The sequence below is a fragment of the Rhinopithecus roxellana genome, chromosome 8 (assembly GCF_007565055.1).
Source record: "Rhinopithecus roxellana isolate Shanxi Qingling chromosome 8, ASM756505v1, whole genome shotgun sequence".
NCBI lineage: Eukaryota > Metazoa > Chordata > Mammalia > Primates > Cercopithecidae > Rhinopithecus > Rhinopithecus roxellana.
Genome location: NC_044556.1, coordinates 13151380 through 13170849, shown reverse-complemented (window position 1 = coordinate 13170849; position 19470 = coordinate 13151380). Strand labels below are relative to the sequence as shown.

The 19470-nt window shown below is 58.4% G+C and overlaps 1 protein-coding gene across 3 annotated transcripts; it reads left to right on the top strand.

Moving 5' to 3' along the window:
- Positions 1 to 6313: 6313 nt before the first annotated feature.
- On the top strand, positions 6314 to 19430 carry MFSD12 (major facilitator superfamily domain containing 12). Of its 3 annotated transcripts, XM_010367286.2 has the most exons (10): positions 6314 to 6800; positions 12420 to 12630; positions 15369 to 15513; positions 15606 to 15788; positions 16090 to 16182; positions 16273 to 16365; positions 17244 to 17414; positions 17501 to 17595; positions 18697 to 18827; positions 18944 to 19430. In XM_010367286.2, exons 1-10 carry the CDS (start codon positions 6503 to 6505, stop codon positions 18964 to 18966), a joined length of 1443 nt encoding a protein of 480 aa, XP_010365588.1. In that variant the 5' UTR covers positions 6314 to 6502; the 3' UTR covers positions 18967 to 19430. The 3 variants fall into 3 exon arrangements, with proteins under 3 accessions (XP_010365588.1, XP_010365590.1, XP_010365589.1); XM_010367288.2 differs by lacking the exon at positions 15606 to 15788; XM_010367287.2 differs by lacking the exon at positions 17244 to 17414.
- The last annotated feature ends 40 nt before the right edge of the window (positions 19431 to 19470 follow it).

The window sequence follows — 19470 nt, the reverse complement described above, 5'->3', positions numbered from 1 at the left end:
CGAAACCAGCCTGGCCAACATGGTGAAACCCCATCTCTACTAAAAATACAAAAATCATCTGGGGGTGGTGGCGGGCGCGCCTGTAATCCCAGCTACTCGGGAGGCTGACACAGAATTGCTTGAACCCAGGAGGCAGAGGTCGCAGTGAGCAGAGACTGCGCCACTGCACTCCAGCCTAGGTGACAAAGCAAGACTCTGTCTTAAAAAAACAAAAACAGGCCGGGCGCGGTGGCTCAAGCCTGTAATCCCAGCACTTTGGGAGGCCGAGACGGGCGGATCACGAGGTCAGGAGATCGAGACCATCCTGGCTAACACTGTGAAACCCTGTCTCTACTAAAAAAATACAAAAAACTAGCCGGGCGACGTGGCGGGCGCCTGTAGTCCCAGCTACTCGGGAGGCTGAGGCAGGAGAATGGCGTGAACCCAGGAGGCGGAGCTTGCAGTGAGCTGAGATCCGGCCACTGCACTCCAGCCCGGGCGACAGAGCAAGACTCCGTCTCAAAAAAAAAAAAAAAAAAAACCACAACCACAACAGCAAAATGACAAGGAGGCAGAGATGTGTTGGTGCTTTGACCACACCCTGCCTCCCCCATTGGATCTGGCCCAAAGGGAGACGGGATTGTGCCTGCTTCTTGACCTACAAAGGAGGCTGAAAAACCAGTGTCCAGTGAGGCACCTGTTCCTGCACTCAGGTGGCATTCCACAGCCAGTCCATAAACAACTCAAAGAGGTCACGTGGAGCTGAGTTCAAATCCCACATCTGCCTCTTGTTAGTCCCATGCCCACCCGCAGGACGCGTCTGTGTGAAACTCAGTTTCCTTATCTGTAAAAGGGGCATGAAGGGCCGGGCGTGGTGGCTTGCGCCTGTAATCCCAGCATTTTGGGAGGCTGAGGCGGGCAGCTCACCTGAGGTCAGGAGTTGCGAGACCAGCCTGGCCAACATGGTAAAACCCTGTCTCTACTAAAAATACAAAAATCAGCTGGGCATGGTGGCAGGCACCTGTAATCCCAGCTACTCAGGAGGCTGAGGCAGGAGAATCACTTGAACCCCGGAGGTGGATGTTGCAGTGTGCCGAGATCACGCCATTGTACTCCAGCCTGGGCAACAAAGTGAGATTCCATCCCAAAAACAAACAAGCAAACAAACAAAAAAAAAACAAAAACAAAAGGGGGATGTGCAGGAAGGCTGCACACCGTGCTTCACGTCTGTAATCCCATCTCTTTGGGACCAGTCAGGGCAACACAGCAAGACTTCTGTCTCTGAAAAAATTAGCCAGGTGTGCTGGCATGCACCTGTAGTCCCAGCTACTCACAAGGCTGAGGCAGGAGGATCGCTTGAGCCCAGGAGGCCGAGGCTACAGTGAGCTATGATCGCACCACTGGACTCCAGCCTGGGTGACAGCAAGACCCTGTCTCTAAAAATAAAAATTAATAATTAAGGCTGGGCGCGGTGACTCACGCCTGTAATCCCAGCATTTTGAGAGGCCGAAGCGGGCGGATCAGGAGATCAGGAGATCAGGAGATCAAGACCATCCTGGCTAACGCAGTGAAACCCTGTCTCTACTAAAAATACAAAAAAATTAGCCGTGCATGGTGGCGGGCGCTTGTAGTCTCAGCTACTCAGGAGGCTGAGGCAGGAGAATGGCGTCAACCCAGGAGGCGGAGCTTGCAGTGAGCCGAGATCGCGCCACTGCACTCCAGCCTGGGCGACAGAGCGAGACTCCGTCTCAAAAAAAAAAAAAAAATTAATAATAAAGTAAAATAATAGAGCATGAAGTGGTGTAAGATCTCCTAGGGATCTTGTGGGATGAAAGGAGATGAGGAATGGGAAAAACATTAGGCTAGTTTTTTATTTTTGTTTTGAGACTGAGTCTCACTGTGTCACCCAGGTGGGAGCACAGTGGTGCGATCATAGTTCACTGCAGCCTTGTTTTCCTGGGCTTCAGCGATCCTCCGACATCAGCCTCCAAGTAGCTACGACTACAGGCATGCACCACCACACCTGGCTATTTATTTATTTATTTATTTGAGACAGGGTCTTGTGCTGTCACCCAGGCTGGAGTGTAGTGGTATAATCTTGGCTCACTGCAACCTCCACCTCCTGGGTTCAAGCATCTCTCCTGTCTCAGCCTCCCGAGTAGCTGGGATTACAGGCACCCACCACTACTCTCTGCTAATCTAATTTTTTCTTTTCTTTTTTTTTCTTTGAGATTGAGTCTTGCTCTGTCCCCCAGGCTAGAGTACAGTGGCATGATCTCAGCTCACTGCAAACTCCACCTCCCGGGCTCAAGCAATTCTCCTGCCTCAGCCTCCCAAGTAGCTGGGCTTATCGGCCCCCACCACTGCGCCCAGCTAATTTTTGTATTTTTAGTAGAGATGGGGTTTCACCATCTTGGCCAGGCTGGTCTCGAACTCCTGACCTGGTGATCCACCCTCCTTGGCCTCCCAAAGTGCTGGGATTACAGGCTTGAGCCACCGCGCCCGGCCCAATTTTTGTATTTTTAGTAGAGATGGGGTCTCACTGTGTTGGCCGGGCTGGTCTCCAACTCCTTACTTCAAGTGATCCCCTCTCCTGGGCCTCCCAAAGTGCTGGGATTACAGGTGGGAGCCAGGGCCCCCAGTCCCTAGGCTAATATTTCAAAAATCATTTTTTCATTTTCCTCAGAGGGCTAAAGGGGAACGTGCCAGGAGGACTCTAAGGGGGAACATGCCACACAGAGAGGAAGGAATTGGGGTTCTTATCTCTCCTCATGCCTTTATCTCCCCGAGTCGTCTGCCTCTTATCTCTCCTCCTTCCTTTCTAGGTTCTGTCTCTTGACCTCCTTCTCTCACCCGTTTTCAGTCTGGTTTTCATAAAACAGAAAACAGTTTGTGACCTGCATCAGCGTGGGTGGCCGGGGCTGTGGACCCCTTGGCTGTTTGAGCCTTGGGTTTCGTTTGTTTGTTTGTTTGTTTTTGAGACGGAGTCTCACTCTGTCGCCCAGACTGGAGTGCAGTGGTATAATCTCGGCTCACTGCCAACTCCGCCTCCCGGGTTCATGCCATTCTCCCGCCTCAGCCTCCCGAGTAGCTGGGACTACAGGTGCCCGCCACCGCGCCCGGCTAATTTTTTTATTTTTAGTAGAGACAGGGTTTCACCGTGGTCTCGGTCTTCCGACCTCGTAATCCGCCCGCCTTGGCCTCCCAAAGTGCTGAGATTACAGGCATGAGCTACCGCGCCTGGCCTTGGTTTAGTTTTTGAGACGGAGCTTTGCTCTGTCGCCCAAGCTGGAGTGCAGCGGTGCAATCTCGGCTCACTGCAACCTCAGCCCTGTCTGGTTCAAGTGATTCTCCTGCCTCAGCCTCCCGAGTAACTGAGATTACAGGCACAGCCACCAGGCCCAGCTAATTTTGTATTTTTAGTAGAGATGGGTTTTCACCATGTTGGGCAGGCTGGTCTAAAACTCCTGGTCTCAAGTGATCTGCCCACCTCGGCCTCCTAAAATGTTGGGATTACAGGCTTGAGCCACCCTACCTGGCCTAATTTTTAAAATTTTTTGTAGAGATAGGGTCTTAGCACATTGCCCAGGCTGGTCTTGGACTCCTGGGATCAAGCAATCCTCTCAACTCGGCCTGCCAAAGTTCTGGGATTACAGGCATGAGCCACTGTGCCAGGTCAGTTATGTAACTCTTGTACCTGTTCTAGATCAGGGGAGACCCAGGCTCCAAGAGGTTAAAAGACTTGTCCCAGGCTGGGTGCAGGGGCTCAGGCTAATCCCAGCACTTTGGGAGGCCGAGGCGGGAGGATCACCTGAGGTCAGGAGTTTGAGACCAGCCTGGGCAACATGGTGACCCTGTCTCTATTAAAAATACAAAAATTAGCCGGGTGTGGTGGCGGACGCCTGTAATCCTAGCTACTCGGGAGGCTGAGGAAGGAGAATCTCTTGAACCCAGGAAGCAGAGGTTGCAGTGAGCTGAGATCGTGCCACTGCACTCCAGCCTGGGAGATAGAGTGAGACTGTCTCAAAAAAAAAAAAAACAAAAAACAAAAAACAAAACAAAAAAAAAAAAACCACAAGACTTGAGAATCAGTGGAACCAAGTATGGATCCAACGATTCCCCTTCCAGACTGCAAGGGCCTTTTGTTTTATTTTGTTTTATTTTGGAGTTGGGGTCTTGCTGTTGCCCAGGTTGGAGTACAGTGGTACAATCATACCTCACTCAGACTGCAAGGTCTAAAAATACTGCTGTAGGCCGGGCACGGTGGCTCATGACTGTAATCCCAACACTTTGGGAGGCCGAGGCGGGTGGGTCACTTGAGGTCAGGAGTTTGAGACCAGCCTGGCCAATATGGTGAAACCTCCATCTCTACTAAAAATACAAAAATTAGCCAGGCGTGGTGGTGGGTGCCTGTAGTCCCAGCTACTCGGGAGGCTGAGGTGGCAGAATCGCTTGAACTCGGGAGGCGGAGGCTGCAGTGAGCTGAGATCGCATCACAGCACTCCAACCTGGGTGACAGAGGGAGACTCCATCTCAAAAAGAAAAAGAGAAAGAGAAAGAGAGAGAGAGAAAGAAAAGAAAGGGAAGGAAGGACAGAAGGAAGGAAAAGAAAGAAAGAGAGAGAACAAAAAGAAAAGAAAACTGCTGGAGACCTGCCCGATGCAGAGGCTCATGTTTGTAATCCCAGAGCTTCTGGAGGCCAGGGTGGGAGGCTTGCTTGAGACCAGGAGTTTGAGGTCAGCCTAAGCATCATAGTGAGACCCCGTCTCTCCAAAATTAAAAATACAAAAATTAGCCACATGTGGTGACGCATGCCTGTAGTCCCAGCTACCCAGGAGGCTGAAACAGGAGAAAGATTACTTGAGCCCTGAAGATCAAGGCTGCAGTGAACCATGATCGCACCAATGCACTGCAGCCTGGACCACAGAGCAAGACCGTTTTTCTTTTTCTTTTTCTTTTTTTTTTTTTTTCTGAGACGGCGTTTCACTCTTGTTATCCAGGTTGGAGTGCAATGGCCTGGTCTTGGCTCACTGCAACATCCGCCTCCCGGGTCAAGCGATTCTCCTGCCTCAGCCTCCAAAGTAGCTGGGATTTCAGGCACCTGCTACCATGTACGGCTAATTTTTGAATTTGTATTTGTATTTGTATTTTATTTATTTATTTATTTAAGATGGAGTCTTGCTCAGTCGCATTTATTTATTTATTTATTTGAGATGGAGTCTTGCTCAGTCGCCCAGGCTGGAGTGGGGTGGCTTGACCTTGGCTCACTGTAAGCTCCGCCTCCCGGGTTCACGCCATTCTCCTGCCTCAGCCTCCCGAGTAGCTGGGACTACAGGCGCCCGCCACCGCGCCCGGCTAGTTTTTTGTATTTTTAGTAGAGACGGGGTTTCACCGTGTTAGCCAGGATGGTCTCGATCTCCTGACCTCGTGATCCGCCGTCCTCGGCCTCCCAAAGTGCTGGGATTACAGGCGTGAGCCACCGCGCCCGGCCTCAAAACTCTGTTTCTAAAATAAATAAAAAGAGGAAAGGAGAAAATGCCGCTGGAAGGAGTAGGGCCTGAGGTAGTGGGAACCGCCCGCACTCCTTGGAGGAACTTGAAACTCTCAGTCCGGTGACCCGTTCGAAGGAGGACGTTGGCTGGAGGGGGAGGGTCGCGCGCACAGGCCTCGGAGTCACGGGCGCCTGACTCACTGCGCGCTTCGGGCAACTCCGTTCCTCGCCTGTAAAATGGGAGTAAAATTTGCTCCACCACGTGGGGCTTTTGGCAGGCAACGCTCGTTAAAGGCCAGCTGGTACTATTATGTTGATTACCCCCATTATTACCGTTAGTAACCAATTAATTAGTGTTGTTGCGTCCTCTCCCGATCGCGTCTCTCTAGGTCGGGAAGTCAGCGGACCCCGAGGCCAGCTCGGGCTCAGACCTACCCCCGACCCCAAACCCAGAGCCCATCCCACCCGCTCCACCCCAGCCCGCAGTGGGCCGTCCAGCTCCGGGTGGACTGGGGTGGCGCGGGCCTGGAGGCAGGGTCTGGGTGGGAGCCGACGGTGCCCCCTGGTACATTTCCCTCCCCAGTCTATGGGGGTGCCGGCCACTGACGCGGAGCGGTCGGGGGTGGGGGGGGGGGGGTCTCCCTCATGCCCGGCGGGCGCTAGGACCGCAAGGGCGCCCAGCGTAGAGGCGGAACCAGCCCTGCGGCCACGCCCCTCTCCGCTCTCCTTGGCGATTGGCTGCGGTTCCCCGGGGCGCGGCTCCGATTGGCTCAGGCGCCGGAACCGCCCCGCCCCGCCCCGCCCCGCCCGGCGCAGTCTCCCGGCTCCTGGGCCCGGCAGCCGCAGAGTCGAGCGTGGGGCGGACGCGGCAGAGGCCGGTACGGGCGCGGCCGGAGGAGAGCGGGGCGCGAGGTGCGGAGTGCGCGGCGCGTGGTGGGCGTCCCCGGCGCCTCCCCCCACGGCACCCCAGAAGGCCTGGCCCCGGTACCCTCCGCGGAGCCCGGGGGTGGGGGGCGCGTGCCAGGCGCCGCTATGGGCCCGGGACCCCCAGCGGCCGGAGCGGCGCCATCCCCGCGGCCGCTGTCCCTGGTGGCGCGGCTGAGCTACGCCGTGGGCCACTTCCTCAACGACCTGTGCGCGTCCATGTGGTTCACCTACCTGCTGCTCTACCTGCACTCGGTGCGCGCCTACAGCTCCCGCGGCGCGGGGCTGCTGCTGCTGCTGGGCCAGGTGGCCGACGGGCTGTGCACACCCCTCGTGGGCTACGAGGCCGACCGCGCCGCCGGCTGCTGCCCCCGCTACGGCCCGCGCAAGGCCTGGCACCTGGTCGGTAAGCATCCCGGCCCCGCCACCTGTGGGGCAGCCCCTCCGAGACTCCGCGACCCGGGAGCCTCCTCCCTCTGACCCGCCACCCGCTGTCTGCCTGACCGGGATCGGAGTCTCCCCTCGGTCTGTCCCGTGGCCCGAGCCTCCCTGCACTGTCTGTCCACGGCCTTAACCTCCCCTGTCTGTCTGCCCTATGAGCTGAGTCTTCACCCCTCTGTCTGTCCCCTGGCCAGAACCTTCCCTACCTGTCTGGCTGTGCCCATGGCCTGAGCCTCCTCCATCAGTCCCACCACCCAGTCCCCTCTGTCTGCCTGCCTGGGGCCTAAGTCTTCCCTGTGTGTCTGCTCCATGAGCTGAGTCTTCACTCCTCTGTTCTGTGGCCTGAGCCTCCCGCCTCTGACTACCCAGTGGCCCTTCTGTGGTGTCACTCCTGAACCTCCCCTGCCTATCCCACCATCCAGCCGCCCCCGTCTATCTTTCTGCCCAATGGCCTGAGCCTCCCCCATCTGTCTGACTATGCAGTGCCTCCCCCATCTGTCCAGCTGTGCAGGGCCTCTCTATCTGCCTGAGCCGTCAGCCTCCCCTATCTGTCTGCTTAACTGCCCCGTATCCCCTGTCTGTCCCTTGGCCCAGCCTCCCCTGTCTGTCTGCCTCAGAGCTGCTGTCTGATCTGCAGGGCCCTCACCATCTGACTACATGACTTTCTAGTGTCAATGCCTTTGTCTGTCTGACCCCACCCACCCGCCCCCGGCCACCCTGAACCCTTTGGAGGGTTGATGGTGCCTCCTCACAGTCTGTCCAGCCTGAGCTCATCTATTAGGGTGACCCACCGGGACAGCTATCACTGAGGGACAGTCAGTCTGCCTAGTGCCTCCTCTCTCTGTTCTGCCAGGGCAACCTGGTGCGTGGGCGGTTTGAGGGTGCTGCCCTGGGAGTTGAGAGTTGGGAGCCGCCTGGGTGGGACTGGAGGGTCAGGGGTCTCTGCCCTGTTCTTGCATTGCCTCTATCTGTCCGGCCAGGGGGAGGGACCCCCTAGGTCTGGGGGAGGTGCCCTGATTAGAGAGGGCTGTTGGGAGGGCAGGAGGCCGGCATCATGGGCTGGGTCACCCTGCCCCGGTGCCCATCGATAAGACTGCAGGACTGCCTCCCAGCGGCCCTCCTCTCCCCGCCCGGACCCTGGGCCTGAAGATTAGCCTGCCTCCTTCCCTGCTCTTCTTGCCCTCACAGAAGTGCTGGCTGTGTCCTGGCATTTGGGACACACAGGGCATTTCAGGAGGCAGGGCCAGGAATTCCAGGCTGCAGGAGGGGCAGGCGGGTGCCTCCTCACCCTTGGAAACAATGACTGAGGTGGGTGGTTGGACCCAGGCTCTGGGTGTTGACATTTTTTGCAAGAGGCAGTGGATCTCCAGTGGTCTGAGGGCGCAGGCCCGGCAGGAGGCACAACTTGGGGACTGGATTTTCATGTTTCCTATGTCTGGGCTATTCCTGGGTCACCTGAGGCGGCGGCAGACAGGGAGGGGACCGGCTGTCCCTTCCCCTGAGCGGAGCCCAGGACTCCAAATTTCTCTTTGATCATAATAGTTGGATAAGCTCTTTGACAGATGCACAAGATAATTTCTGGGCAGGGCGGGCGCGGTGGCTCACTCCTGTCACCCCAGCACTTTGGGAGGCCTCCTCACCTGAAGTCAGGAGTTTGAGACCAACCTGGCCAACATGGCAAAACCCTGTCTCTACCAAAATACAAAAATTAGCTGGGTGTGGTGGCGCACGCCTGTAATCCCAGCTACTTTGGAGGCTGAGGCGGGAGAATCATTTGAACCTGGGAGGCAGAGGCTGTAGTTAGCGGAGATCGCGCCACTGCACTCCAGACACAGTGAGAGTCTGTCTAAAACAAAACAAAACAAACAACAACAACAAACCAAAACAAGAAAACAAACAGAAAAAGTAGCTGAAGGCTTTATGTTTTTCCAAAGCAGGCCTTTGGGAACGGGTGTTCCAATCGGACACCAAGGCCTCCAACGTCACCCCTCTTCCCCGCCTTGGGGAGGGGGCACCTGCCCCGGGAGCTGAGTCGGGGGCCACCTGGTTGGGCCTGGAGGGTCAGGAGGGTCTGTTGGGAGCAGAAAAGCCCAGGCAGCCGCTCTTGATGCCTGAGCAGGTGACTTGCGTGAAGGTCACCCTGACAATGGCACCCACTTCTGTATTTGACCCCCAAGTCTGGGGCTGGTGGCTAAGGACTCGCTTTGCCCCTTAACAAGTCCTGGGGGGCTCCCCCCCATCCTGAGAGGACCCTCAGACTCAGACGCAAACACTCCTGTGGGTGGGCAGATGGCACAAATGGGCTTCAGAAGGAAGGACATTAGCTTTGAGGTACTGAAGGATGGGTAGGAGCGTGTAGAGAGGCGCATTCCAAGTAGAAACAGCTGTGGAAAAGGTAGGACCAGTCCTCACTTTGAAGCTGCAGAAGCAGGAAGTGGTTCATAGTAGACAGAGCTTTTGCTGGTGCCACACATGAACTCTATCCCCACAGCAGCCTGTGGGGCAGGAACTGTCTTTTTTTTGTTGTTGTTGTTGAGACAGAGTCTCACTCCGTCGCTCAGGCTGGAGTGCAGTAGCGGGATCTCGGCTTACTGCAACCTCCACCTCCCGGGTTCAAATGATTCTTGTGCCTCAGTCTCCCAAGTAGCTGGGATTACAGGCATGTGCCACCAAAGCCACCTAATTTTTTTATTTTTAGTAGAGACAAGGTTCCGCCATATTGCCCAGGCTGGGCTTGAACTCCTAACCTCAAGTGATCTGCCTGTCTCAGCCTCCTAGAGTGCTGGGATTACAGGTGTGAGCCACCATGCCCCCATGGGCAGGAACTTTCACTACCTTTGTTTCTCTTTTTTTTTTTGAGATGGAGTCTTGATTTGTCACCCAGGCTGGAAGGCAGTGGCGCGATCTCAGCTCACTGCAACCTCTGCCTCCTGGGTTTAAGCGATTCTCCTGCCTCAGCCTCCCGAGTAGCTGGGACTACAGGCGACCGCCACCACACCCGGCTAATTTTTGTATTTTTAGTAGAGGCAGGGTTGGTTTTACCATGTTGGTCAGGGTGGTCTCGAACTCCTGACCTCAGGTGATCTATCCGGCGCGGCCTCCCAAAAGTGCTGGGATTATAGGCGTGAGCCACTGCACCCAGCCTCTTCTTTTCCTTTCTTTCTCTTTTTGTTTCATTTCTTTTCGTTGTTTTTTTTTTTTTTTTTTTTTTTCTTGACAAGGTCTCGCTCTGTCACCCAGACTGGAGTGCAGTGGCACGATCATGACTCACTGTAGCCTTGACCTCCTGGGTTCAAGCGATCCTCCCACCTCAGCTTCACAAAGTGCTGGGATTACAGGGATGGACCACCACTCCTGGCCACTATCCCTGCTTTCTGAAAACTGAGGCCTAGAGAGGCACAGTCACTTGCCCAAGTTCCCCCTGCCAGGCAGCCTGGCCCCAGCAATGGTTAACCCAGACTGGCCAGCAGGAACAGGGAGTCCAGCCAGGAAGGGACCTTCTCACCGGAGTCCACAGTTCGTGCTCTGCCCCCGGATGACCCCGCCAGGACCCCAGGAATCCGCGCAAACCTTCCCAGACCCTAGTTCCAGGGAAGCCAGCAAGAGAGGCTGGCTTTGGTTTCACTTCCCGATTCCAGTTCTCTGGGGGCTGGCCCAGCGTCTGGGGATGAGGTCATCATCTCTGGAGCCTGGAGGGAGGAAGGAGGTCCAGCCGCCAGGCTTGGTGGTGCAGAGGCCCTTCCAGGTGCCCCAGGCTGGGAGGAGAGGAGTACAGGGCTGCAGGGAAGGAGCCTGGCTCCGGTTCACTCTAGGGGCCTCAGTTTTCCCATCTGGAAAATGAGGATAATGACACCCACGTCTCCAGGCTGTGTCAGAGCCACTATTGTTTTTCACTGCTCAGAAGATAGGAAAGGAACAGCCTGTACGGTGCCTCACGCCTGTCATCCCAGCACTTTGGGAGGCAGAGGCAGGTGGATCACTCGAGGCCAGGAGTTCGAGTTCAGCCTGGCCAACGTGGTGAAACCCCGTCCTTACCACAAATACAAACATTAGCTGGATATGGTGGCAGGCGCCTGTAATCCCAGCTACATGGGAGGCTGAGGTGGGAGAATGACTTGAACCCGGGAGGTGGAGGCTGCAATAAGCTGAGATTGGGAGGCGGAGGCTGCAGTGAGCTGAGATCTGCACTCCAGCCTGGGCGACAGAGTGAGACTCTTGCCTCAATAAAAAAAAAAAAAAAAAAAAAAAAAAAGGCCAGGTGCAGTGGCTCACTCCTATAATCCCAGCACTTTGGGAGGCCGTGGTGGGTGGATCACCTGAGGTCAGGCGTTGGAGACCAGCCTGGCCAACATGGTGAAACCCTGTCTCTACTAAAAATACAAAAATTAGCTGGGCGTGGTGGCGGGTGCCTGTAATCCTAGCCACTCAGGAGGCTGAGGCAGGAGAATCACTTGAACCCAGAGGCAAAGGTTGCAGTGAGCCAAGATCTCGCCAGTGCACTCCAGCCTGGGTGACAGAGCAAGACTCTCTCTCTAAAAAAACGGAGATATTGAAGTCCCCGAGTTCCATGCTGGGTCTCCCCAGGCCCCTCAGAAGCTGCTGTCTGCAGAGGAAAGCCGGCAGGAAGCTGGCAGACAGACAGACAGAGAATTCCCTGGTGCGCTGAAGGGTGAAGTAGGAGCCGCAGGGGCCAGGAGAGAGGTGTCTGAGGAGGTGACATTCCTGTTGAGCCCAGAGGTGAAAAGCAGCTGGTCTTGCTAAGATGTGAGAGAAAGAGAGCTCCAGGCAGAGGCACGTCCATGCAAAGGCCCGGGGGCAGGACCGCCTGGGCTGTTGGAGGAACAGTGAGGAGACCGGCATGGCTGGAGCAGAGCAGAGAGAGAGGGGGGACAGAGGGCAGGGCAGGGCAGGCCACAGAGGGAACAGGGCAGGTCGAAAAGGGCCCCGTGGGCTGCAGGGAGGATCTTGTATTTGTTCCAGGGTATTTTAGGGGTTTTTTCTGAGGCCGTGAAGAGCCAGGGCTTGGCACAGCAGCTCTCGGGTTGGGGGCAGCTGCTATTTCCAGAATGTTGCTGGAGGCCTGGACGCCACAGCGTTATAGGGAGTGGTCACCTGAGGAGCTGACAGGGACAGTGGAGCTCCAGGAGGGCAGGGTCCAGCCCAGCCCCGCCCAGCCCTAACTGGGCCTCCTGCTCCCCGAGGCCCCATGGGAGGCTTGACAGTGGCCGAGGGGGAGGAGCCGGGGGAGGCTGTGGCTGTAACCGGGGCACCTGTGGGGGGCAGGTTTCCGGGGGACCCCCTGCGCCCGGGTTCTTCTAACTTACAGGCTGAACCCAGGTACCTGGTGTCAGATTCCCCTTTTGTCACCAGGGCCATAAACCTGGGGGACCCTGGCTGCAGACCCTCGCTCCTGCGGCCATAAGCCTGGGGGACCCCGGTTGCAGACCCTCGCTCCTGCGTGACTGTGCATGGGCGGGGCGTCTCCGTCTGCGCCTTGGTTTCCCTCTCTCCCTCCGTGTCCCCACCTTGGGAGCCCTGGCTGGTGCGGGACGGCCCCAGGACTGACCACCCCACCCGTCCACAGGCACTGTCTGCGTCCTGCTGTCCTTCCCCTTCATCTTCAGCCCCTGCCTGGGCTGTGGGGTGGCCACGCCTGAGTGGGCCGCCCTCCTCTACTATGGCCCGTTCATCGTGATCTTCCAGTTTGGCTGGGCCTCCACGCAGATCTCCCACCTCAGCCTCATCCCGGAGCTCGTCACCAACGACCATGAGAAGGTGGAGCTCACAGCACTCAGGTGGGAGCCTGGGCACCCTCCCCTGTGGGCAGGGTGGGCCCTGGCACGGCGTATCAGTCAGTGGGGCCATGTAACGAGTGGCCACAGACTCAGCAGCTCGAGACCAGGCAGTCTTTTATGTTTATTTTTTGGAGAGAGGGGTCTCACTCTGTTGCCCATGCTGGAGTGCAGTGGTGTGATCTCGGCTCACTGCAGTCTCCACCTCCTGGGCTCAAGTGATCCTCCTGCCTCAGCCTCCTGAGTGGCTAGGACTACAGGAGTATGCCACCACACCCAGCTGTTTTTCAAAGGTTTTGTAGAGATGGGGGGTCTCACTGTATTGCCCAGGCTGGTCTTGAACTCTTGGGCTCAAGCGATCCTCCTGCCTTGGCCTCCCAAACAGCTGGGATTACAGGCGTGAGCCACCACACTTGGCCATCACACATTTCTCCTGTCACAGTTTTTGGGGGTCAGGAGTCTCCATGGCTGAGCTGGGGGGAGAGGGGTGTTGTGCTTCAGGGTCTGTCGAGCCTGCATTCAAGGGGTTGCCCAGGGTTAGGGTCTTAGGGAAGGCTGGGGGGCGGTCCCTCCTCTGTGCTCACGTGGTGGTGGCGGAATTTGCCGTCTTGCACCTGCGCAGATCATGCTGGCCGGCTGCTGCTTCTGAGGCCAGCAGGGGGACTCTCTGATCCCAAGAAGTTCTAAGTCCTCTCTCCCAAAGGATGGCCTGATTTGGCCAGGCCCACCCACGGTAGTCTCCCTCGAGAGAATCTCGCTCTGTCAGCCAGGCTGGAGTGCAGTGGTACGATCTCAGCTAATTTCTTTTTTCTTTGTATTTTTAATAGACACGGAGTTTCCCCGTGGACCATGTTGGCCAGGCTGGTCTCAAACTCCTGACCTCAGGTGATCTGCCTGCCTTGGCCTCCCAAAGTGCTGGGATTACAGGCGTGAGCTACTGTGCCCGGCCTTTTTTTTTTGTTTTTTTGTTTGAGGTAAGAGTCTCACTCTGTCACCCAGGCTGGAGTGCAGTGGCGCGATCTCGGCTCACTGCAATCTCTGCCTCCCGGGTTCAAGCGATTCTCCTGCCTCAGCCTCCCAAATAGCTGGGACTTCAGGTGCCCGCCACCACACCCGGCTAATTTTTGTATTTTTAGTAGAGATGGGATTTCACCGTGTTGGCCAGGCTGGTCTCGAACTCCTGACCTCAGTGATCTGCCCGCCTCGGCCTCCCAAAGTGCTGGGATGACAGGCGTGAGCCACCGCGTCTGACCAATAATCTCCCTGTGGATGCGTCTGAGCTGACCAAGGTCCTTGGTTAGAACACATTCGCAAAGTCCCTTTCCCTCTGCCATAGAACGCCACTTAGCCCTGGCTACATCCTGGGAGTAACGTCCATGGCGGACTTATAGCTCCTGCTGCCACGAGGAGGGGATGGGACGGCAGGCCCCTCTGGGGCTGCCTTAGAATTCTTTCTGTGGGCCGGACGCGGTGGCTCACGCCTGTAATCCCAGCACTTTGGGAAGCCGAGGCAGGTGGATCTCGAGGTCAGGAGATCGAGACCATCCTGGCTAACATGGTGAAACCCCGTCTCTACGCAAAATACAAAAAATTAGCCGGGCGAGGTGGCGGGCACCTGTAGTCCCAGCTACTCGGGAGGCTGAGGCAGGAGAATGGCGGGAACCTGGGAGGTGGAGCTTGCAGTGAGCCGAGATATGGCCACTGCACTCCAGCCTGGGCTACAGAGCGAGACTCCGTCAAAAAAAAAAAAAAAGAAAAAGAATTCTTTGTTACACCTGGGTGCGGCGGGTGCCCGGCTTATCCACTCACTTGCTAGAGGCACAGGAAGAGGTTCTTCTGGTTATGAGGATGATGTATTGCGCACCTGCTGTGTGCCTGGCGTAGTTCTAGGCCCTTAACATGAATCTCAACTTCCTTAACCCTCCTTGTGAGGTGGGAGGTGGGAACTGTTCTCTCCCAAGTACTCCAGAGGAGGGCTCGGCCCCAGCTGGTGCCCAAAGCCAGGATCCACACAGCGCCTCTGTGTTGGGGGAGCTGGCTGTCTCCACGTCTGACCGTGCATCACCAGCTCCACCCACTCTGGCCTCCTCCCCACCCCCAGATCTGAGTTCCCCATTATGGCCATGAGACAGGTGCAGGCGCTAACGACACGGGTTGCCCAATGCCCAGGGCCCCTGAGGGCCCCAGCTGACCGGGGCCAGACCCCAGGCACTTCCTACGTGCCATCGCTTTGCCAGCTGACCTCCTGCTGTGCTCACGTGGCCTCTGAAGGTGACATGGTTCCCACTTTCAGAGAGAGATTGATTCGTGGTGGGATTCCGAGGCCCCCCTGGGGGGCTCCGTGCCTGGTCGGGCTGCGGGCAGGGGCCGGCCTGGATGCTTCTAGACCAGGGAGCCCTCACCCTGTAGCCGCCCAGCATCTGGGGAAGAAGAATTCTCGAATTTCGGCTTCTGAGTCTCAGACTTTTGGGTTTCAGCGTGGACTCTGCTTGGCCGAGTCACTGCACCCTGGTCCTAGGCACGAAGCGGGGAGTTGCGGGTCACAGCTGTCCTGCGTTAGATAATGTGCAGGCTGGGGAAACAGAGGCCAGCACGGGCTTCCTGGAGGCCGCAGTGTGACCGTGGCTAGAATCACCCATCAGTCAGGGGTTCCCCAGGCTGCTCTGACGGTGGGGCCACGCGGGGAGGAAGTGGCCTGGGGTCCTGGCGTCTCGTTGAGTCCCTGCCCGCCTGCCCGCCAGGTACGCGTTCACCGTGGTGGCCAACATCACCGTCTATGGCGCCGCCTGGCTCCTGCTGCACCTGCAGGGCTCGTCACGGGTGGAGCCCGCCCAGGACATCGACATCAGCGACCAGCTGGGGGGCCAGGACGTGCCTATGTTCCGGGTGAGCTGGAGCCCGGGTGGGTCGCCTGAAGTCCTCAAGCCAGGGATAGGGGCTGGGCCAGCCGCCACTGACCGCTTCCGCCGGGTCCCCAGAACCTGTCCCTGCTGGTGGTGGGTGTCGGCGCTGTGTTCTCACTGCTGTTCCACCTGGGCACCCGGGAGAGGCGCCGGCCGCACGTGGAGGAGCCGGGCGAGCACACCCCCCTGTTGGCCCCCGCCGTCACCCAGCCCCTGCTGCTCTGGAAGCACTGGCTCCGGGAGCCGGCTTTCTACCAGGTGCGTGCTGGGGACGGCGGGGCTGGCGTGGACCTCCTCTCCCACCCACCGGGCCTTTGCTGTGCGGGTCAGCTGCGTCCAGACACAGAGCATATGCGGCCGCTGGTGCAGCCCACATCCGGGGCAGACATCACTCATCAAGCACCGCTTCCTCTCCCCGGCCCACCCCACTGGGCAGTCACTACCAGTGGATCAAATGCCAGCTGCAGGGTGCGCCCACCCTGGCCCTGGTGCCCCCTGCTGGTGGCAGTGGAGAAGGCCCTCCTGATCCCTGGCAGTCCCTCTGTCTGTCTGCCCACAGGTGGGCATGCTGTACATGACCACCAGGCTCATCGTGAACCTGTCCCAGACCTACATGGCCATGTACCTCACCTACTCCCTCCACCTGCCCAAGGTGAGCGGGTTGGGGTGGGGACGCTGGGATGGGACGGCCCCAGCCTAGCGAGCCATGACTGACACGCCGTGCCTGGCTCTGCCCCCGCAGAAGTTCATCGCGACCATTCCCCTGGTGATGTACCTCAGCGGCTTTTTCTCCTCCTTCCTCATGAAGCCCATCAACAAGAGAATTGGGCGGAACGTAAGTGCACAGGGACCGGGGCGGCCAGGGCGGAGGACGGGGTGCCCTGCAGCCGAGATCCCACCCACTCCGGGTTCCAGCCTTGGATGCTTCCAGGCCTCCGAGTTCCCGCCTTGTAGAAGCCCTGGATCTAGGCCGGGCGCGATGGCTCATGCCTGTGATCCCAGCACTTTGGGAGGCCAAGGCGGGCGGATCATGAGGTCAGGAGATCGAGAGCATCCTGGCTAACATGGTGAAACCCCATCTCTACCGAAAATACAAAAAAATTAGCTGGGCGAGGTGGCGGGCGCCCGTAGTCCCAGCTACTCAGGAGGCTGAGGCAGGAGAATGGCGTGAACCCGGGAGGCGGAGCTTGCAGTGAGTTGAGATCTGGGCGACAGAGCGAGACTCTGTCGCCAACCTGGGCGACAGAGCGAGACTCCGTCTCAAAAGAAAAAAAAAAAAAAAGCAGCCCCAGATCTGGGAACGAGGAATTCTGGGACCCTGGCTTCTGCGTGTCTCAGGTTCATACTCTCGCACCTGCAGAGCTCTGGTGCTTTCTGTCCACCCTGTGCAGCTACTGAAGGCGTGAAATGTGGCCGTGGGGACTGAGCCGAGTCTGTCATTTGCTTTCGTTGTAACTGACCTGCCTTTAGGCAGAGTAGCCACGTGTCTGCAGCCGCTGCGGCGTGGACAGAAAGCACAGCTCCAGCATGGAGGGTCTGCCGAGCCTCAGACTTGTCCAGGGCCAGTGCCCAGGCTCCTGAGGGACCATCCAGCTCATGCCCCCTGGTTGCTGGGGTTGGAGGTAGGGGTGGCAGATCGAAGACCAGAGAGGGCCAGCACCAGGCTTGGGGCCACCCAGTGGTATGGGCCTGACCCCGGGGCTGTCCCTACAGATGACCTACTTCTCGGGCCTCCTGGTGATCCTGGCTTTTGCCGCCTGGGTGGCGCTGGCAGAGGGGCTGGGTGTGGCTGTATACGCAGCGGCTGTGCTGCTGGGTGCTGGCTGTGCCACCATCCTCGTCACCTCGCTGGCCATGACGGCTGACCTCATCGGTCCCCACACGGTAGGGCTGGTAGCCAGGCTGGGGCTGGGGAGGCCGGGGCCTAGATCTCGGGATGCACGCTGACCACCTTGCCTGTGTCTCCACAGAACAGCGGAGCGTTCGTGTACGGCTCCATGAGCTTCTCGGATAAGGTGGCCAATGGGCTGGCAGTCATGGCCATCCAGAGCCTGCACCCTTGCCCGTGAGTGCCACTGTTCCTTCATCCATTCTTTTGTTCAGTAAGAGGGTATTGGGCACCTGCTGTGTGCCCAGCAGTGTTCTGGGTCTGGGCATCCAGCTGTGGACCAAAGACACCCGCCCCAATGGGAGTCACAGACCGGGGAGACCTCTCATTTCTTCCACTGAGTACTTCATGTATTCATTCAACAAACGCTAGGTCTGTGTGTGCAGTGCTGAAAACACTGTACAGAAATATATCGGGGGTGAGTCCAGCTGGAAGGGAGCCCCGAGTTTGTGTAAACCAGACCCATAGAACTCAGGGTTCAGACACAGATGGTTCTAGACCACGGCATCACAGCATTCATGCTTGTAGAGCCTCAGGGCCTGGGGCAGAGCCAGCCGTGTGAATAGTCACAGGTGAACGTGTGGTCGGGACTGGCGTGGGTGGTGTGTAAAGGTGAACGCTCAGAGAAGCCTGGCCAGCCAGGGCAGGAAGCCAGGGAGGGCTTCTTGGAGGAGGTGACATGGACCTGACACCTGCAGGATGTCAGAGCGTTCCAGGCCAAAGCCCTGGGCAGGACCACAGCTGGCGTGTTGGAGGAACGGGGAGGAGGCCCGTGTGGCTGGAGCAGAGGGAGGAGGGAAGGGCAAGGAGGGGACGGGGCAGGTCGTGCAGGGCCTGGTGGGCCATGGGGAGGACTTGGGCTTTGACCCCGAGGACAGTGGGAGCCATGGAGATCTGTGGGCAGAGGAGGGACAGGCCCTGACCCAGGCGCTCAAAGACGTCCTGTGATGGCTGCTCCCGGGAGGACAGCTGGTGGGGGAGAGGGTGGAGCCTGGGACCAGGGCAGAGGGGACTGGGCGGGTGCAGGTGGGCCGTGCTGGAGCTGGACGTGGGGAGACAGGGACGGGGAGACGTGGTGGATTCGGGATGGATGCTGGAGGCAGGGCCGACAGGACTGGCCGAACTGCTGGGTGTGGGACAGGAGGGAGTTGCGGGGACCCCAGCTCCTGGCTCGGACAGGAAGGAGCCGCCCTCGGGTGGGAGGAGAGGAACAGGTTCAGCTTGGGTGGGGGGGGGGGGTCCCCGCGGTGCCTACTCAGCCCCCGCTTCCTCCCACAGCTCAGAGCTCTGCTGCAGGGCCTGCGTGAGCTTCTACCACTGGGCGATGGTGGCCGTGACGGGCGGCGTGGGCGTGGCCGCTGCCCTGTGTCTCTGCAGCCTCCTGCTGTGGCCCATCCGCCTGCGTCGCTGTGAGTCCCGGCGCACCCTTCCCTCCCCAGAGACTGACCACACCAGGGTGGGGGTGGGGGTGGGGCATGCGCTGCACTCCACCTTCCCTAATGCCATTTTCACCCCTCCCTTGCAGGGCACCCTGACGCCCGGCCCTGATTCCTCATGATCTCCTGCACCTGTGCAAGGGAACCGCGGGGATGCACGGGGACACCCCCTGGGGCCTCGAGGAGAAGCCCCCACTGCCCCTCGCTCTTCTCTGGACCCCCACTCTCCATCCTCGCCCAGCTCCCGGCGGTGGGGTCGGGTGAGGACAGCAGGGATGCCCGCCAGGACCTTGCGAATCCAGGGGCTTGCAGGGACTCCTGGGCTTTGAGGGTGCCCCATTCTCAACTCTAATCCAGCCCAGCCCTCTGGAGGATTTGGGGTGCCCCTCGGCAGAAGTAGGAATCCCAGAAGGATCTGGGGGAACAAACACCTCTGGCCTGGGGGTCTCCAGATGCTGCCAGGGCCCCCTCAGGACGGCTGGAACCTAGAGGAGGCCCCGTCACGGGGTGGTGGGCAGCAGGACTGCCCAGTAGGCTTGGTGGACTCTGCTGGCAGCAAATAAAGAGATGACGGCGGCCTGGCTCCTGCTGCCTGGGGGGGGCCCTGGGCAGGGGT